General features: G+C 40.5%; 1 protein-coding gene across 16 annotated transcripts in view; it reads right to left on the minus strand.

The window, feature by feature from the left end:
• Positions 1 to 20,174, minus strand: part of NCKAP5 (NCK associated protein 5) — a 1,217,724-nt gene that overhangs the window by 148,424 nt on the left and 1,049,126 nt on the right. For 13 of the 16 annotated variants that reach the window (XM_086350084.1, XM_086350120.1, XM_086350092.1 and 10 more), the window contains one exon: positions 4,902 to 5,003. The exons of the other annotated variants lie outside the window; for them this stretch is intronic. In XM_086350084.1, coding sequence (XP_086206210.1) covers positions 4,902 to 5,003 — 102 coding nt within the window. The remainder of the gene's footprint in view (positions 1 to 4,901; positions 5,004 to 20,174) is intronic. 16 annotated transcript variants of the gene reach the window in all.

The following is a 20,174-nucleotide window of genomic DNA, read 5'->3' on the forward strand; positions in this document are numbered from 1 at the left end:
CTCTAGATGAGATGCATGCAGCACAAGATCCAGCTTAGAAGCAGGTGCTCAATTATTATGAGCTGCCATCAGCATTAGGCAGAACTGCGATTCATGGGGTCGCAAAGAGTTGGACACGACTGAGCGACTGAACTGAACTGATGACCATAGTAGTTTCTCATTTTATCCAGTCACACTGGTTAAAGGATCACATCAATATCAAGTCATGAATCTAATGTGAGAAAAGGAAGAACACAGAGCAACTTCTTTGGCTTAAGAGTTCATGGGCATGAGCCCTGGACTGGAAGTCTAGCAACCTGGTTCTCAGGCTATACGTGCCACCAGATATGAGATACAGAGCAAAGAAAACATTTAACTTCTGTGGATCTTAATGTCTTCCTGTGTAGGGTGGGCCAGTGCTACCAGATCACTCCTATGATCCGTATGGCTCTGATAACATCACTGTAAGTCTGGGATCAAATGCCCAGGAAATTATGTCCTGTAGTGAAACACCAAACGAAGGAGTCAGGAAGCTCTGCTGTGCAGATTCCAGGACTTTTCAGATCAGATCAGTTGGATGTTCAAATGATAAAGAGTTTCATATCAAACAGATCTGGGCCCCGCAAGAAGGATCCAGGCAGTTAAAATTCTAGTGGGTCTGCACAAGGCACAGGTGGCAAAGTCATAAACATCCCAGCACATCTTGACAGCCACATTACAGGGCCCTAATGTAACAGATGAAGCTCCACTAACTGGATGGGCTAAATTAATTTAGCATCCCGATCTCAAGAATGGAATCTCTCCATTACAGTCTCATTCCTGTCCCCTATCTAGAAAAGCTTTGTCTCAGAAACTCATGGATGGGGGAACCATCTGTCTTCGTGTCACTGGCAGAATGGCAAAGCCTCTTACTCATGCAGTTTATTGACACTTTATGGGAGCCTTTAGTACCTGAGTACTTATCACTGTTCTCCAAATGCAATTTCAACTGACGATGACTAAACACCAGTGTGGGGAAGGAAGGTGATGCTGTTCTGGGAGCCTTTGTGGTCAATAGGAAACCCCTGCATCAGTACAGAGGGCACGTTTAACCTGCTCTCTAATCAATATCCATAATGCTTAATAATGTTAGATTTTCAATATCAGGCATCTTCCTTGCTATTGATACTTCATTTTGGCTGCCTAATAATCTCTTAAAGTGGTCTGAAAACGCCATGGAATTTTACTACTCTATTTTTCCCCCTGAAATTTGGCTCTAAATATCACTGAAAGGAGAAAGTTGTCTTAAAATCCAGCTTTCAGCAATATCTATTGATTTATGAACTTATTTACTGCCAGATGCAATTTAGTTAAAGGGAGCTCATGTTTATGTCTCTATAGCTGCCCTCCACACATGGTCCCAGTGTCAGGAGCACAGGCTGAAGGTTTCAGCCACTGCACACATCTGGAACATGCCAGAAACAGACTTTCAGAAACGGCACATCACAATCCACTTCTACTTGTGTGCTTTCTTTCTTCTCCATCCCATTCTCTGATATTTTGTTACTTGAGTCAGTAGGGTGGTGGTTTTTATTTTGGATGACCTCTCCTCTGAGGCTTTCCCAAGGGCTCAAGCAGTAAAGGATCCACCTGCCAATGTAGGAGATGCGGATTCAATCCCTGAGTTGGGAAGATCCCCTGGAGGAGGCAATGGCAACCCACTCCAGTATTCTTGCCTGGAGAATCCCATGGGCAGAGGAGCTTGGTGGGCTACAGCTCATGGGGTCATAATGAGTGAGACACAACTGAGCAAGCGACTGAGCATGCACCTCTGTTCTGATGGTGGTGTCTACCATTCAGGGAAATATTATGTCTGTGTCTTTTGAGGCCATCAGATCTAAACTTCTCCAGCGGCCTTTCTCACACACTGCGCAGGTGTTAGTCACTGTTTGCGTTCTACTTTTCTCAACAGTACTGAAGCTTATATGTGATTTCCCTCTGTCTTTCCAACCTTTACCATTTCACCTCACCCATCACAATTATACCTATTCTTATAGCTCAATTCCCAGGCCTCTTTTTAACAAATATGCTTCTCTGCCCTGTTATCAACCCTGTGTGCACCTCTGACAGATGCTGGATTACGATGACAGGAAACTAGAACACAGAAGATGTGCTAGGAAAGAAAAGCATTGTTGTCTCTCCCTTGACCTTGAACCTGAGATGCCCTGACGTAACAGAGGGTACTGTGCGGAAGTGGGGAAGGCCCATCAATGTTATGTGGAGGCAGGCAGGGCTGGGGTAGTTATATAGAAAAGTGTCCCTAAGCCAGGCTTTTCATACTTTAATATTCACATGAGTCATCCCAGATCTTGTTAAATATAGATTTGATTTAGCAATTCTGAGGAGGGGTCTGAAATGTAGTATTGTAAGAAATTCCCAAATGTTTTGAGGCTGCTGTCCAGGGCCTGTGCTTTGAGTAGAAAGTCCTAGCCTAGGAAGAGCTTTGAGAGAGGATAACCTCTCATGTGAATTACCTGGTAGCAAGCTGTGTATCTCAGTCTGACCTGGGCTGTGCTGAGCAGGATGAAGGCAGGGGTCTGAGCCCTCCCTGGGAGCAGAGTACTGGAGAGAGGGTGTGTATAGTGGGCTGATTACAGAGTAATTCCTTGACAAGAAGACAAAAGGGCGAGTCCTCTCTACTGGGAAATTCTTCCACCTTTCCTGACCTTGGACAATTGATGTTGGAATTTAAGAAGGGACTCAGAATCTCTGACATCATGACTGAAAGTGAGCTCCTTTCTCCTGAGGTTTCTTCCCTCATTAGCACGTGATTATCATCAGGATTATCTGCTCATTTATAAGGTCATTTATCAGGTTTAAATCCTGGCTCTCTCACTGGTTAACTCTTTGATTTTGGGAAAATTACTTAATTCTTCCGCACTTTAGTTTCCTTTTTTCTAACCGGAGATAATGAAAGCTCCAATCATATAAGATCAATGTGAAGAGTGATGGGCCTCTGGCAATCAGTAACCGTATGCTTCCCAGGTGGTGCTAGTAGTAAAGAATCCGCCTACCAGTGCAGGAGATGTACGAGACTTGGGTTCGATCCCTGGGCTGGGAAGATCTCCTGGAGGAGGACATGGCAATCCACCTCAGTATTCTTGCCTGGAGAATCCCATTGACAGAGGAGCCTGGCAGGCTACAGTCCATAGAGTCGCACAGAGTCAGACATGACTGAAGCCACTTAGCATGCAGGCCCTCATGCTTAATGACACTAAGTGATTACTAGTAACAATAAAGTTTAGTAACTTTTAGGTTTTGCTACTACTACTAAAAAGTTTTTTTTTTTAGTATGTGTGTGTCTTGGCTCTTCAACAAAATTGTACTTTACAGCCTCCCTAAGGGACTCTGTATTACCTTTAACATGCCATCATATATGATCTGTGATGAGAAAGTCCAAAGTGGGTGTACTTTGTTTCTGGGGATCACTGATGTGACCTGGACAGGCACACTAGCAGGTACTTATCTCAGCTCTCATTCTCCATCTCTGCCATGTTCTTCTGCGGCTGTGACATGGGGCCACATATTTTAGAATAGAAGACAGCCAGAGCAGCAGAGATCTCACTATGGCCCCAAATTCTCAGCAGGTACTGTGTTATGTACATGTCATATGTTATCTCATTTAATCCTCACGACGACTCTCAGAAATAGAACAGAAATATCATTCTTCTCATTTTCCAGATGGGGAACCTGAGGCACTGTTGAACTGACGCTTTAAAATCTTGTCCAAGGTCACCCAGTCAATACAAAGTTCTGATGTCAGGCCCAGGTCCCAGCCACTATGCTATAGCCCTAAGTAAGGCCCTTGACAATAAGCAGAACTCCTGGACATATACAGACTGCCAAGCATCCTCCTGAGAAGAGTTGTAATAGATAGTTATTATTAATAAAATTCTTGTTTGCCTAAAGATATATGTTGGTCTCCATTGCAACATTACCCTAATTATGTTGACTGAATTGATGAAGCACACTGTTTGCACTATTCAAAGTGTTTTTTTCCCCATAGTGTATTTTAGATTACCACCTTGAAGCACTCATATGCTCTAACATACTTATTATGTGAAATGCAATACAAAGTCCACAATTTTAGTTTTAAAAAAAGGAGAGAGACAGAGAATGAAGGCAATAATTTCTTGGATTAAAATTTGCAACTTAAAAAATTCCTGATCTTAAGGCCATCTTTTATACTGGATGGCATTAGGGTATTCAGGAATGTTTAAAGATGACAGTACTCCACTGACATGCAATTCCAATCTAACTTGAGAATATTCACTTTTGATATAGACTCTCCTACCTATACTTATAAATTTATACAGTAAACTAAAAGGCCAGTTATCCACAAATGTCCATCAGTCATTGTTTTAAGACTAACATTTTTCATTATATATTTGACTCTTGTATTTTTCAAGCTATCTTTTTTTTTTTTTTTTTAATGTCAATGAGAGTTAAAAAACCACGCTGGTTAAAGTTTTGCAAAATAAGCACAAAGCTAACCCTAGCTAAAGAAAAAAAAGTACAGCCCATGAATTTTTAAAAGTTCATACATAATATATCATAAAAGTAAGATGAGTAATATGGGACATGGGCTTTAATAAAAAGCTCCTTGACCATTTCTCTGTGACTTTGAGATATAATCAATACCCAAAAAAGGTATCTTGGGGACAAGGCAAGATTTATAATATTTTTGCTGAGAGTGACATTTTCTACTTACTCTATCAGCTGGGGGATATGATGCTGAATTGCAGAGAACACAAGAAAGGAAAGTATTTTTATCTACCTGACAATGCTTCAAGGATGAGCTTTATGGTTCACTTGTGACATCATATTTGATGGAGGAAAATAACCACCTGAACAAGTGTTCTGAAGGCGACAGGGAAACTCACATGCATTTCAACATCAGTTCGTGAGTGCGTCAGACTCTGGCTTCCTTCCACATCTGAGAGTAAATCCCCGGATGAAAGATCTAAGATGCGTGAGTGAAGTTTCTGGGTAAAAACAGGCAGAAACTTTGAACAGTGTTGATTTAATTGTTTGTTTCAAAATCCTGCCTCAAACAGGTAAATCTCAAAAGAGTTGACATTTCTAGATTAGATAACACATATCCTAACCCAAAAAATGTTTATCTGAGTTTATTAGTGTTCTATATATACACATGTGCAAATTACAGCTTATAAACCATAATCACACGTTCACAGTCTGTCAATATGTGTTGGAAAATAAGTAGTAAGGAAAAAGAAATAGGAAGAAAAATGTGAATACCCCAATACACTTATTAGCCAGCATGAAAATTAACTTTTGATATTCACATTATGAAACACTCACCATGTTAACCTTATTATGTTGAGCAGTGGTTAAAATTTGAGCAAATAATTATAAAAATGACCTTATTTCTAAACAGCATTGATCTTGTGAAATCTTCCCTTGCACACATTTCAACTCAAAGTCATTAAAGTCATCTGTTAGGAACAATTAATGTGAATAGAAAATAATTGCATCAGGGATCTGGGGACTTGGAGGGTTTCATGCATTAATATTCACATGCTATTCGATTATATACTCAATTCTTTATTTCAGTTTTGCTTGGGTGGCCTCCTAAACCAGGGACATTTCACTATATTAATCTTTATCCTAATTACTAAGGCTTTTCTGTGGACATTAAATTTGATCTGTTTAATTGCAAATACAATAAAACTTGTGATTTATGTCTCATGTTTCTGCTAGGCTGATGACATTTTTAAAATGGTACTTGCAGCCTGGTTTGTCTTGGTTACAACTTTTGTGACTTCAGACACTAAAAAATCGAATTGAGTAAGTAAATAATGTGACTGAGATGGCTCCCTCACCTCTGAAAAGTTTTTCTATTCCTTTGTCTCCCAGGAAAGGCCTTGCTGCATGCTGATGTTGATCTGGGAAATGACTGATCTCTGCCATTAATTCCTGCTAGGATCATCTTAGCCTGCAGGGGTTGCCGGACAGTCACGTTGTCCCAGCAGATCCATCATGTTGTCAGCAAGGACATAAATGCCTCTCAAATGAGGCCTGTTTTACTCTGTTTCCCATTTGACTTTCTTCAGGTTCAACTCTTGTGAAAGCCCTCCGTACGTGGTTAGTTGGGAGGTTCGTGGTGGTTCGGTTGCTAGTCATGTCCAACACTCGCGATCCCACAGAATATAGCCCGCAAGTCTCCTTTGTTCATGGGATTTCCGAGGCAAGAATACCAGAATGGGCTGCCATTTCCTTCTCCAGGAGATCTTCCTGACCCAGGGTTCAAACCTACGTCTCCTGCATTACAGGTGGATTCTTTATTGCTGAGCTTGGTTAGTTAGTCACAACAAATTCCATTCAGCTCTCAGGATGAGCATGGTGGTACGGCTGTGCTGCATCCAACTGCAAGAATAAAGGCATTTTTTTTTCCTGCTATGGGTCAGTTCTCCTTATCAGTGGAGTCTCAAACCATTTACTTCAGACTTATACTTTTGCTTCTCTCAACCTGTGTTTGTGGAGTTTTTTCACCAAAAATGACATAAATAACTGGTTGTTCATTATTTTGAAAATGCTAGTTTCTCCAAGAAAGTTAAGACATAGGTAAGTAGAACCAGGATGTTGTTTCTGCACAATTTCTATAATGCTTATCTCAAGCATTCTCTAGAGTATGAGTTCCCTGGGACCAAAGATCCTTTAAGACCCAAGACTTGTCACAATGTGAATGCTCAGTAAGTAACTGACTGAGGCTTCTTACAGCCCATAAAGAAGGAGCTGTCTATATTTTCTCCACCCAAATCTGGGTTTTAAGGACTGAGAGAGTGCCAAAAAAATGATAACATTCTGACTTAAGAACACATTTATCATTATGCAAAGAGTCCAAGAAGTTATGGGAAACGGCATTCAACAAAAGAAATGATGATTTTGAGTGGTATATCATGTGATTTGGGGGAAGAGTCCTTATAGATTAGATATCTGACTTCTTATTTGGTTAATGGTTATATTTCATTCCTTTTTACCAGATATATGATGCCATCGTTTTGCATTCAGCATGAGTATGTGTATATATAAACTCATCGTCCTAAATGATGTTATATTTTATTTTTATCCAAGTGGTCAGGTTTCCCCAGGTGGCTCAGTGGTAAAGAATCTGCCTGCCAATGCAGGAGATGGAGGTTTGATTTCTGGGTTGGGAAGGTCCTCTGGAGGAGAAAATGGCAACCTACTTCAGTATACTTGCCTGTAAAATCCCATGGACAGAGGAGCCTGGCGGGCTGCAGTCTCTGGGGTCATGAAGAGTTGGACTAAGCGACTGAGCATAGTCAGTTTTCTCCACTGAAATACGTAGAGTCATGAGGGAGAGGAGAAAGATCCTAGAGCAAGGGGACTTGAGTTTTAGTCCCAAGGTACAGGTTTTACCAGATCTGGGGATGTAACTGAATCTTTTTGTCTCAGATTACTTGCCAGCCACAAAGGGATGGAAGAAGCTACTTAACCTACCTCTCAGGTAGGGAAAGGTACTGGGATAGTCAGAAAGGATAATAAATAAGACAGCATGGTGAAATTTAGAGTCTTCTATCAATTAACTGTCATAACTGATAATTGGTAATTTCTTAAATGTTAAGATACAAATGAATAATTTACTGTTATAGTTTCCACATATGTAGGGAAAATAAAAATTGACTTAGATGAAAACAAAATCTACTTCTGTGTTAAGACTATAGGTAAGAAAATGAGAGGTAAAGATCATCCTTTCACATACACACATTCTTCATGGTTAAATTACCACAAAAGCTCGCCAGCCCACAGGTGTTATACTTCTTATAATACGAATTTTTATGAAAGGTTTATATATATATAATAAATCATCAAAGGAGGAGAGAGAATATCACTATTCAAACTGGGACTGTGATATTATCTGGCCATAATTCAGATCTCAGGGAAAAGTAGGTAAAATGTATACATAGGGAACTCAAAGTCAGAAATACATATTCATATATATATATATATATATATGGATTTTCAGCTTCACGGAGAAGAGGCTACTTTGTGTCACTATCCATGGGGAGGGGTGAGGATCTGTGAGACAAGTGGTGGTGCGGCTCAGTCCACAGTCAGAGTGCATGCTCACACCAGAGTGAAGAGACCAAGGTCAGCTTTGGGTACCCAGGAATGCCAGAGCAGCCAGGGTCAGAAATACATGCCGCGTTAATGATTTTTTGGTGGGTTACTCTGCCTTCAGTCAGTCAGCTGTATTTTCTATTTTACAGTTTTGAATCTGTAACTCAAGGCTGAGAAAGGCTGCACTCAAGGCCAGCTGTCCATTATCCGGCAGGATGGAGGTGGAGTGGCCCCTTCACGGTACCAAGGCTGGCTCCACAGCTCTCCAGCTAATAAAGGCAGCAGAGACTAGGAATGATGCACACGCGGCCTTTCAGAATGGGGCTGGAGGGCCACTTTGCCATTTTCTGTCTCTTCTCACTCATTGAGGTGCAGATCTTCAGATGCTTAGTGATGGGTTGTGGCATTTAACAGAATTCTACCTGTGGGTTTTTGCTCAGTACTGAGATGATGTCTCAACAGGAATGTAGTGATTGCTGAGGCCAGGGAAACACTGAGTCCTTATTCAGTGCTACAAGGTGAGGTTAAAAAGTAGATTATCTGAGAAATGTGAGTAACATGGGAAACCATGCAGGAAAAAACAAGCAAAATAGGGTTCTGAGCAGCTTTTGTATTTACTGATGTAGTCCCTGAAGTTTGAAAAGGAACATGTAATTTTTTTTTTTTTTCACTTCAAGATGTCAGATGTAAAGAGGAACATACAAAACAGATCATTTAACCATTGTTCCCTTATCTTTATTCAGATTTGGTAAGAGAATTAATCTGATACCATAATCATCCATATAATTATTCTCCTTTTCAACTAAGAAAACCAAATACCTATAAAAAGGAAATTATGAGAGTGAATATGGTATATATCTGATTAATGGACTCTACCACCATGAGTAATTTAGGTTCAGCAACAAAAGGTAGATATGAATTTGTGTTTTTAATCTGATCTGCTTCAATTCTCTTGATTTACTCAGCCTTGGTAAATGCTCTAGTAGTGATATCCTGAATTCTACCCTGTCCTGTTTTATATTCTCTAGAGTTCTTTCTCTCCTTGTGGAAAAGGTCTCTTAGTCAAAGGAAATGGCTCCTCCGCCCACAATTCTTGAATTCCTGTTTTATTTATGAAGTGAGGTCTGCTATTGCCAAATGATCCAGAGCTAAAGCTTCTTTACTCACTGTATTTTCCTGAATTCTATTATGTATTTCTAAAGTACTCTACCAACATTAGAAGGTATTTTTCTACTTTCCAAACATCTCATAGCAGGATATTTAGAGGAGGAGTGGAAGAATTTCTTGGGATTTGCCCACTCGCCATTGGTATCTTTGGTCATTCAGCACCCTCTCCAAGAGACACAATACCAGCAGCTGCCCCTGGTCACTGCTTGTATCAGAGCTTATGCTCCCTTGCTCCTGCTCACTCCCTGTGGAGTGTGGCTGCTCCTACTCTCTTGTGAGTTGGGTGCTTATTTGTACTTGGCATTAAGTCAGGCTTCTCCGATGGCTCAGTGGTCAAGAATCTACCTGCAATGCAGGAGACTCAGATTTGATCCCTGGGTCGGGAAGATCCCCTGGAGGAGGGCATGGCAATTCACTCCAGTATTCTTGCCTCGAAAATCCCATGGACATAGGAGGCTGATGGGCTAGAGTCCATACAGTTGCAAAGAGCTGGACATGACTGAAGCGACTGAGCATGCAAGAGTGCTCCCTCACAGATCTATTTGTTGTAGGAAAAGTGGAACACCAGAAGACAGTCATGTCTCAAGTATTGTGTGAGCCCCTGGGACAGCTGCCAAGTGAGGGTCCTTGGCTTCATGCAGGAAAGAATTCAAGAACGAGTCATAGTAAAGTGAAATCAGGTTTATTTAGAGAGATATATATTCCAAAAACAGAGTGTGGGCTGTCTCAGAAGACAAGAGATTGCACCATAATATAGGGTGGTTAGTTTTCACGAGCTGGGTAATTTCACAGGCTAAAGAGTGGGAGGATTATTACAACTATTTTGGGAAAGGAGTGGAATTTCCAAGAATTGGGGTGTTACCCACTTTTTGGTTTATATGGTCAGCCTCAGAACTGTCCCATGTCTCATGTACATCATGAGAATTGCTGGGCTGGATGAAGCACAAGCTGGAATCAAGATTGCTGGGAGAAATACCAATAACCTCAGATATGCAGATGACACCACCCTTACAGCAGAAAGAGAACTAAAGATCCTCTTGATGAAAGTGAAAGAGGAAAGTGAAACAGTTGACTTAAAACTCAACATTCAGAAAACTAAGATCATGGCATCAGGTCCCATCACTTCATGGCAAATAGATAGGGAAATAATGGAAATAGTGACAGACTTTATTTTGGGGGCTCCAAAGTCACTGCAGGTGGTGACTGCAGCCATGAAATTAAAAGATGCTTGCTCCTTGGAAGAAAAGTTATGACCAACCAAGACAACATATTAAAAAGCAGAGACATTCCTTTGCCAACAAAGGTCCATCTAGTCAAGGCTATGGTTTTTCCAGTGGTCATGTATGGATGTGAGAGTTGGACTATAAAGAAAGCTGAGTGCCGAAGAATTGATGCTTTTGAACTGTGGTGCTGGAGAAGACTCTTGAGAGTTCCTTTGACTGCAAGAAGATTCAACCATTCCATCCTAAAGGAAATCAGTCCTGAATATTCATTGGAAGGACTGATGCTAAAGCTGAAACTCCAATACTTTGGCCACCTGATGCGAAGAACTGACTCATTGGAAAAGACCCTGATGCTGGGAAAGATTGAAGGCAGGAGGAGAAGGGGATGACAGAGGATAAGATGGTTGGATGGCATCAACAACTCAATGGACATGAATCTGAATAAGCTCTGGGAGTTGGTGATGGACAGGGAAGCCTGGCATACTGCAGTCCATGGAGTTGGGACACGACTGAGCGACAGAACTGAACTGAACTGAATGGTCTAACTAGAGCCTAATGAGCCTGATGAGGCTTAAGGTCAACTAGAAGTAAAATCTTCCACCATCTTGGGCCTAGTAGGTTCTGTTTTGCTGTTGTTTGTTTATTTATTTATTTGCTCTGTGTGTGTTTTTTAAATCATATCCTATTCTTAATGGTTGTGTCATTCTTTTGATGGCTGTACCCTGCCACCTTCCTTCCTGTCTCATAATGTCCTGAATCTTAGGCTGATTTCTTGGATGAGGAACTTACTGCTTCTTCAGCTGTGGCTTTGTTTTCGAATTGTCCTGCTTCCACCTTGGACAGCTGATCTCGGCTCACAGCTTCCAGGGAGCTTCCTAGAGCCCTATTCCTGCTCCAACTCAGCCCTAGGCTGGTCCCAGGTGGTGTGTTTCATCTCCTTTAATCCCAACACAAGGGAAGCAAGTTTGGAGTGTGTAATTATGAAATCCTCTGAGCATCTTCAGATTTTGCCAATTCCATACTTTTCCTGTGATGAAAGTTAAACCTTGGCTATCCACTGTTACAGGGGTGGAAAACATGTGTGGTGGATTTGGTATATGTTTAAGAGACTTGTTCTAAATACGGCTTGAATTAGACATCACCAAGTGAAAAGCCTTGTTCCTTCTGTTGAGTAATAAAGTGATTTTCACAGATACGCACAAGGCTGAAAGGAGGTCCAAGGAAATCTCCTAAAATGACTTGAAGCCTGATAAAGATAATTTTCTCTGGAAGCTTTATTCATCAAATGACCAGTCAAAAACCCCAAGTTTTATCTTACTCACACACTAGATTTACATTTTTACTTATATTTTGCCACACTCAGAAATGTAATTTTTCATCAGCCCTTCCAAATCCAATCAAGAGATATTGTGGCAGACACTTGGTTCACATTTCAGAGGTTTCATTCCGTTCCATTAAGAATTTATCATAAAACTGAATATTATATAACTGTGTATTACATAACTGAGTATTATATGGTCCTTTCTTAAATTCACAAAAATTTGAGCCTAGGACAAATGTTTTTAGATAAAAGCTAATGTTTAATTACTTATGTCATTATTTCCATTTGGGGATACAAAGATAAAACATCCTAACTATTTGCATTCAGTCATCCTGCTGATGCCAGAGCATGCCTTTTGAATATTCTCTTAAAGGTCCTTTAAAATATATGTCCATCAAAATTTGATCTCATTTCAGAGTCTAAAATTTTTATAGCTATTTTTTTTTTAGCCATCTACAACAGTCCTTGCTGCAATTATTATTTTCCATGACAACTTTCAGATTTTCCTCACATAACCATTTTTCTGTGCCCTGAGTGCATTCTGTTTCACTCTGGATGGTGCTTCTGCAAATGACATGGTTCTACATCCTCTTTTCTACTTCTCTGGGATCCAAGGTTATAAAATGTTTTGAAACAATTATTTCAAAGCTATATTCAAAACCTTCTTCAAGGGTCCCTGCTACCATGACAACCTAATTACCCAGTGGCTGCCTTAGGAAGCATTTCGTTTGGTGACTAGGAAGTTTATTTGGGGCTTCTGCAGCTTAGACTGATGACTGCTAAGTTGCTTCAGTCATTTCCAACTCTGTGAAACCCCAGAGACGGCAGCCCACCAGGCTCCCCAGTCTCTGGGATTCTCCAGGCAAGAGCACTGGAGTGGGTTGCCATTTCCTTCTCCAATGCATGAAAGTAAAAAGTGAAAGTGAAGTCGCTCAGTCGTGTCTGACTCCTAGCGACCCCATGGACCGCGGCCTACCCAGGCTCCTCCATCCATGGGATTTCCCAGGCAAGAGTACTGGAGTGGGTTGCCATTGCCTTCTTCTGAAATTCCATGAAGAGTGCCCTGAGGTCCTGCTGGGAGAAGACCAATGAGATGTGGATTAGGATGTAAACAGCAAACCTTGCCCTGAGGAGTCTCCACTCTAATTAGTCCAACAAGAAGCATTTACGAAGCATCTACTATGTGAGAGTCCTAACTAAGAACCATGAACAGACTTCAGGAAGCTCATTAGTGTAATCTATAATGTGAATGAGGAGCCTGGACACACAGATGAGAAAAAAACAACACAGAAGCATTTTTAAGGTAGAATATACAAGAGAGATGCAGGAAGAGTAAGATAGAGGCAGAAGTGGAGGTGAGAGTAGGGGTCAGAGTGGCAACACTGTTAAATACGTGCTGTTGTGCTATGGGCTGTGCTCAGTTGCTCAATTGCATACCAACTCTGTGTGACCCCAGGGACTGTAGCCCACCAGGCTCCTTTGTCTGTGGAAACTTCTAGGCAAGAATACTGGAGTGGATAGCTATTTAGACCCAGGGATCTAACCCACATCTCTTGCGTCTCCTGCATTGGCTGCCAGATTCTTTATCATTAGTGCCACCTGGGAAGCCCTATAAATAAGATAATATTCTGTGCAAAAAAGGTTTAGGCCACAGGTGCTTATATCTTCCTGTCAAGCTCGCAAATTGCTTGGTCTCTTTACATAAAACAAACAAGAAGGAATCATAAGTATTTAATATGTAACAGCTAAGTGACAAATGTTCGGAAACAGGATGCAGGGTGAGTGATGGGATCAGAGCACTCAGACCTGGAAAGAGGCAGTTCCTAACAGTGATTCACACCTGCCTCCCAACCCTAAAACTCTCTGAAACTTCACTTTTGTCTTTTTCTGTGACTCTGATCTAAGAGAGGAAGTGATTTAGCACAGTCTGAGCCTATTCTGGGATCTAAGAAATACAGAAGTGTCTTGAAATTTCCATTTTTATCACTAATTACTTTAACAGGTACTTTTAATAAGTGCTTTGCAATTGCCCCTGCTGTTTTGTAAAATTATCCACACTGCATTTTACATTTTTAATCAAGCTTTATTTTTGAAAATTCTCCTGGATTCTGAAGCTTTTTGACTTTTACATGTGGGGGGAAAATTTTTTTCCTCTGATTTCACAGAACTAAAGGAATTAGGGAGAAAAACAACTTGACCTTCTATTTTTGCCAGACTTAATAGAAACTGCACTGGTGGTCACTAGAGTCCAATACTCTGTTTATTAGAAGAAACGATTCACCTCCTGCCCTGTGAGGGAAAGGGATGCTGAGTGAAGTCCCTTCCGGATCTTATCTCATGAATCCTCACACTGCTGTACGGAAAAAGGTAAGTTCTTAATTTTTAAGGATGAAGAACTCAAACAACCAAAGCTAAGGACGGTATCCAGAGTCACAAGGATATACTCCAGTAAGCGGCAAAAGCAGGATTGTCTTCCAGGTCTGCCTTACTATTGAGTTCAAACTCTACCCTATTCTGTTTGCTTATCCCCTCAAGTAAGGAAACAGCCTCATAGGTATCTTCTGCAGGATGAGTTGCTTCAGTTCAGTTCAGTTCATTTGCTCAGTCGTGTCCAACTCTTTGCGACCCCATGGACTGCAGCACGCCAGGCCTCCCTGTCCATCACCAACTCCCGGAATTTACTCAAACTCGTGTCATGAGTTACTTATTTCTGTCTAAATTCTAAGCCCTTAATTTACGCTATTCCCATTAAGTGAACGCTGTTGTCTTGGGAATTTTCTTGCCAAGATCTATTCTCAGAGGCAGATAATAATTAAAAAAGAAGTATTCATAACAACAACAGTAACTATAGCTGTGACAACTGATTGAGCTTTTTTTAGCACTAAGTATCTATTTTCACAAATTTTATCATTGTAAATCCTTATTGCAATTCACAGTAAAGACTATACTTATCCCCATTTACAGATGAAGAAATGGTGGTTCAGAGCTAAAATTATTTTCTAAGGTCATATAACTCATACTTAAATCTTAGGCAATTTGACTGCAGAGTTCAGACTCTTAACTCTACAATTAAATCTGGTTAATGATAGTTTTGTGGAAACAACTTATTAAAATAACTATTTAAATTAATTAGACAAGACAATTACACAGAATTAAAAACAGAAATAACTCTAAGTACAATGTCACAGCTTCACTTACTATACTGAAACATTAATTATTAATTTATTAAAAATGTACTTTATGAGTATTAATATTATTGATAATATTTTTGGTATTGGTGATGTTTCCTTCTTACATTCTTTTCAGGAAAACACAATTTGTACATGAATATTTGGAGCTAACTAAAAAGTAAAACTAAGGAAAAAATAGCAAGGATTTATAGAGTGCTTACTACATGTCTTGCTAAGGCAAAAAAAAAGTCAAGTTGCTATTTTTTCCTTATTTAATCCTAGGATCATCTAACAAGGGAGAATCTATGAGTTCCACTTTTCAGATGAATAAACTGAGGAACAACAGGAGTTAAAGAACAGATCAGATCAGGGATTTGAACCTGGAAAGAGACTTCCGGGTCCCTCATGACGTCTTTTGCTACTATGTTCTCTTATTCAGGGTATGATCATGAACAAATGCAGCCTGTGGAACACGGTGCTTGTGGGACAAGCCACTGCACCCCCAGTGCCACGTGCCATGGGAACCTCAGCAAAGGGCTCTCGGAGGGCTCCTCCCAGGAAGAAATAGCTAAGTTGAGATTTTATGAACAAGAAATGATGACTCTTTGGGCAACACCTACACAAAAGGTCCAGAGATGAGGGAGAGTGACATATTCCTGCATTCAGCTTAGCAAGACCACAGAGGCAGACTTGAGGAGGAGCACGGTGAATGGGACATCTCAGTAATGAGGCACCTGTGGCAGGTCACATGGCGTGAGCAAGTAGAGGAGCCGGGATTTGAACCCGTCACTCTATGAAACACGTGCTTTCTCTCCTCTTCCTTTGCCCACCACACATTTTTCCCTAATGCTGAATATGGCTGCTGGCCTCCATGACCCCTGTCCATGTAAACAAGGCCTGGAAGAAGACACTAGAAGGGTCCAGAGGAAATGTGGACACAGAAGGCACACACAGCTTATAGCCTTCTCATCAAGCTTCTTCCTAAAAGGGCTGCCAAGGAGTTTCACCCAGGATCCTCACTCATGCTGCATGCTAGGGCTGTCCTAAGAGCTGCCTGTGCTCCAGAGACCTTTAGGCACTAATTCTGAAGACCTAGAGTGACTCCTCCTATGACGCCAAAATAGTCCATGCAGCATCCAGGCTGCCAGCAGGAAACCAGACCTGGGCCCTGCTCTGTTCTTGCAATCACTATGAGGGGATATTAACATCAAACGATTATTGCTTGACCATAGAGGAGACTCTTCTAGAAAAGGAAAATGTCTTGTCAGTGTTTGGAAGAACCAAAAAAAAAAACCCAATCATGAGGAATTATTTATCAGATGGGTGCCGCCCTACATTATTAAAGGAAAAATGAGAACAAATGAAAAGCAGAGTTTTGGAGATTACATAACCATTGGGACCTTCACAGGCAGCAAGAGTCACTCTCACAATATTTCCCTGCAGGGGGGCTGGGGTAAGACACAGATCAGAGTGGATGAAGACAATTTCTGTGATGAGCCCTCCTCTGCATTTTATAGCTCTAGGCCCTGACTCTAATGGGACAAATTGCTGGAGTCCCATTCAGTTTATAACATTTGTGAAGACATATCAAGTAGGGCAGTTTCTGGCTGAATGTTACGCGAAGGCCCATAGTCTCAGCTGACCTTTGGTAGTTAATATTCAGTTGTAGATTATCAGGGTCTCAGACTCATGACTTTATTTGGCCTTATAGGTTTTGTAATGGCACCCCACTCCAGTACTCTTGCCTGGAGAATCCCATGGACAGAGAAGTCTGGTGGGCTGCAGTCCATGGGGTTGCTAAGACTTGGACACGACTGAGCAACTTCACTTTCACGTTTCACTTTCATGCATTGGAGAAGGAAATGGCAACCCACTCCAGTGATCTTGCCTGGAGAATCCCAGGGACGGCGGAGCCTGGTGGGCTGCCGTCTATGGGGTCACACACAGTCGGACACGACTGAAGTGACTTAGCAGCAGCAGCTACATATCTGAGACAGAATTTCCCTGGAGCTACATCCCCACAGCAGTTTTTTTTTTTTTTTAACCCACTGTTACTCTACCCCAAGGTAAAAATGCCTCATGGTATTATAAACAAGCAGTTGAAAATTGTTATTTATGTGGCTTCCTAATAGCAATTTGAAATATAGCACATAAAATTACTAGCTTACAATATTGTTCAATATTAACAGTGGGAAGGGTAATATGTAAAACAGACATTAAAGGATTAGCTGTAAAATACATTTCACTGAGCTAAATTATTTCTTGGCAAATGGCAGTTTCCAGCTATTACATAGGATTTATCAAGTCAAGTGGATTTATTTTTATTTTTCTGTTAGTTTGTTAAATATATTCTCTATTTAAATTTCAATTTTGTGTGTGTGTGTGTACTTCAAGAAAATTAGGAGAAGCTGTTAAAAACAAAAATCTGAGATAGAAATGACATCAAAATTGTTTCTTGGTTTCCCCAGCAAATCCTCCAATAAGTTGACTACAAACTCAGCTATAACATCCAAAAGAAAAGTACCTGATATGACATTACAAACATCTGTATGACATTTTAGGGGGTTTACAACTGCATCAAAAAGGCATATCCTGCATGAGACATAAAACAATGCTTCCTTTGCTTTTGCTTCAGATTTGAAAGCACAGAACACTTTACTCTCGTCAAGCATGTTCGGTAAACACTATGAATTTGTGAACCAGGCACTGAGAAAGAAGGTGAAAAGAGAAATTCCTAATCTTTTAGAGTGGGAATTGTAAAGTATTAAATGGATATTTGATGCATAAACACAAATAAGATAATCTCTCCATTTTCTTCTAAGATAATCACCAGTTACCATAATCCTAAAATTATTCTGTTCTCAAATCACTACAGATTTATTAATTTTCATAAATTTGCCTTGATGGGAACTTTCTTAAAAGATGCAAACTAACCTTCCTCTGAGTTTCCTTTCATTTGATAACATATGCAACATATTCAATCTCAGAGAATACCAAAAACGAGTTCTGGTTACTGATTTATAAATAACTATTACAAAGAAATTGGTTATAGATCTACAAATATTACAAGGCACTATAGATACAAGAAATTATCCCTTAGACTAACTTGTGAAACTATAGGAAAATCCAAATTGCCAAGAATTATTATTTAGAATTCGAGATCCATTTTGAACACTTGTTACTAATCAGCTAATTTTAAAGACAACAAATTTCTTCTCAGATTATGAATTGGGGACTACAAATATTTCTCCTCAAATGCCCAATGTTCATAATTTCAGGGGCTTCAAATAATTTTTTTCAATATAAATCTTTACTTTCTTGTTCAGCTATTTTGTGTGGGATGGTGTAGCTTTTTTCATAGATAATGATACTTTTCCATTGTTTGAAAACTAATGAAATAAGAAACCCTCTAATTTGAATGTACAAAAGTATCATCATTGTGTCAGATGGTGATATTAATGCATAGGAGTTTATTGAAGATTGGATGTTCAAGAGAAGAAATTTCGGAATTTATAAGGTTAAGATAGAGACTCCATTTGTTCAGGTGCTTGGGACATATTACTCAGGAAATGTTAGCTATTTTCAGGATCAGTGACATAACTTATGGAACCCAGTGCAGTGGTTCGTTTGTGAAAAACATAGTAAGATTTCAAGATGATTTGGGACAAGGTGAAATCAAGCACAGGGCCCTTCTAAGGCTTTATGTGACTGCACAGGTTCACAGCCATGAGGTGGGCCCTGACTATCATCTTCTATGATAATCATTAAAGTCTGAAAGATACCCCATAATCAAGTAAGGATACAGTTTGTTAACTTTACTAAGCTTACTGGGTTAAGAGTGGAATTTTGAATTTTAACACGTGCTCAGTCATTCAGTTGTGTTCGACTCTTTGTAACCCCATGGACTGTAGCCCACCAGGCTCCTCTGTCCATGGGATTTTACACGTAAGAATACTGTAGTGGGTTTCCATTTCCTTCTTCAGGGGATCTTCCTGACCCAGGGATTGAACCCACGTCTCCTGTGTCTGCTGTATTGGCAGGAGGATTCTTTACCTCTAGCACCACCTGAGAAGGCTGAATTTTGACATAATTTTTATTAACAGAATAGCATGCATTTCCCCACCTATCCTCAAGCAGTGACATTTGTCTATCAGTGCAAACCAATAGTAGTCATGAGACAGCTTCCTAACATGAGATCACATTCACTGAAGAACCACCACTTTGGCAGCACGTAAGTAATAACGACCATTTGAAACTTAAGACTCCAAGTTCTGAAGTGCCAACAGAGTGTACCCCACAGAGGTACAAATAAATGCAAATAGCAAGGGAAAGAGAGGTAAATATTCCATGAATGTCAGTTTTGTCAATTCTGAGTCACAGCTGCTTTATAATCAGAATGTTAGGGTGACTTCAGAGTTGCTGCCTATTTTCACCTATTCCCCTTCCTGCCCCCACAGAAGGGCCACCCATACTCTGAAAGGAACTCCTGCCTAGACAGGAAATCTGAGAGGAATCTCCTGCCAAATCAGCAAGATGGCCCCAAGTGGCAGTGGGCAGAGAGATATTTTATACTCACATTCTTCTTTTTCTGCCCACCCACCTAACATCCCTGTCCTACTCCTTAGCAACTCCACATGCCTTAACATTCCCTGGTTTTCTTGATCCTGAAAGTCATTGCAGATGCTTCTTCTGTTGCTGTCCATGTTCCCTAACATGACATGGGGTAAGGACCTGTTCTTAGCAAAAACCGTGGGCACACAATCAATAAAGGCATACAAAATGGCAAATGATGACTTCAGGAGTCTACCCCATAAAAACTTTCTGAGAACTGACAGTTTCCTATGCCACTGCACTCTCTAGACATGGCCTCCCAAAGGCACAATAAATAAGTGCATTAAGCTTCTTCTGCTCCCTCTCTAAATCGCCATATCTAACTATAAATTGTTGTTGTTTAGTTGCTAAGTCGTTTCCGACTCTTTGGCAACCCCATGGACTATAGGTCTAGGCTCCTCTACCCATGGGATTTTCCAGGCAAGAATACTGGAGTGGATTGCCATTTCCTTCTCCAGGGGATCTTCCTGACCCAGGGTTCAAACCACGGCTCCTGAATTGGCAGGCAGATTCTTTACTCTGAGCCATCAGAGAAGCCCAACTATAAATTACCAGCTACAA

The sequence above is a fragment of the Bos grunniens genome, chromosome 2 (assembly GCF_055505025.1).
Source record: "Bos grunniens cultivar Pamir isolate PY7600 chromosome 2, Bosgru_T2T1.0, whole genome shotgun sequence".
NCBI classification, from domain to species: Eukaryota; Metazoa; Chordata; class Mammalia; order Artiodactyla; family Bovidae; genus Bos; species Bos grunniens.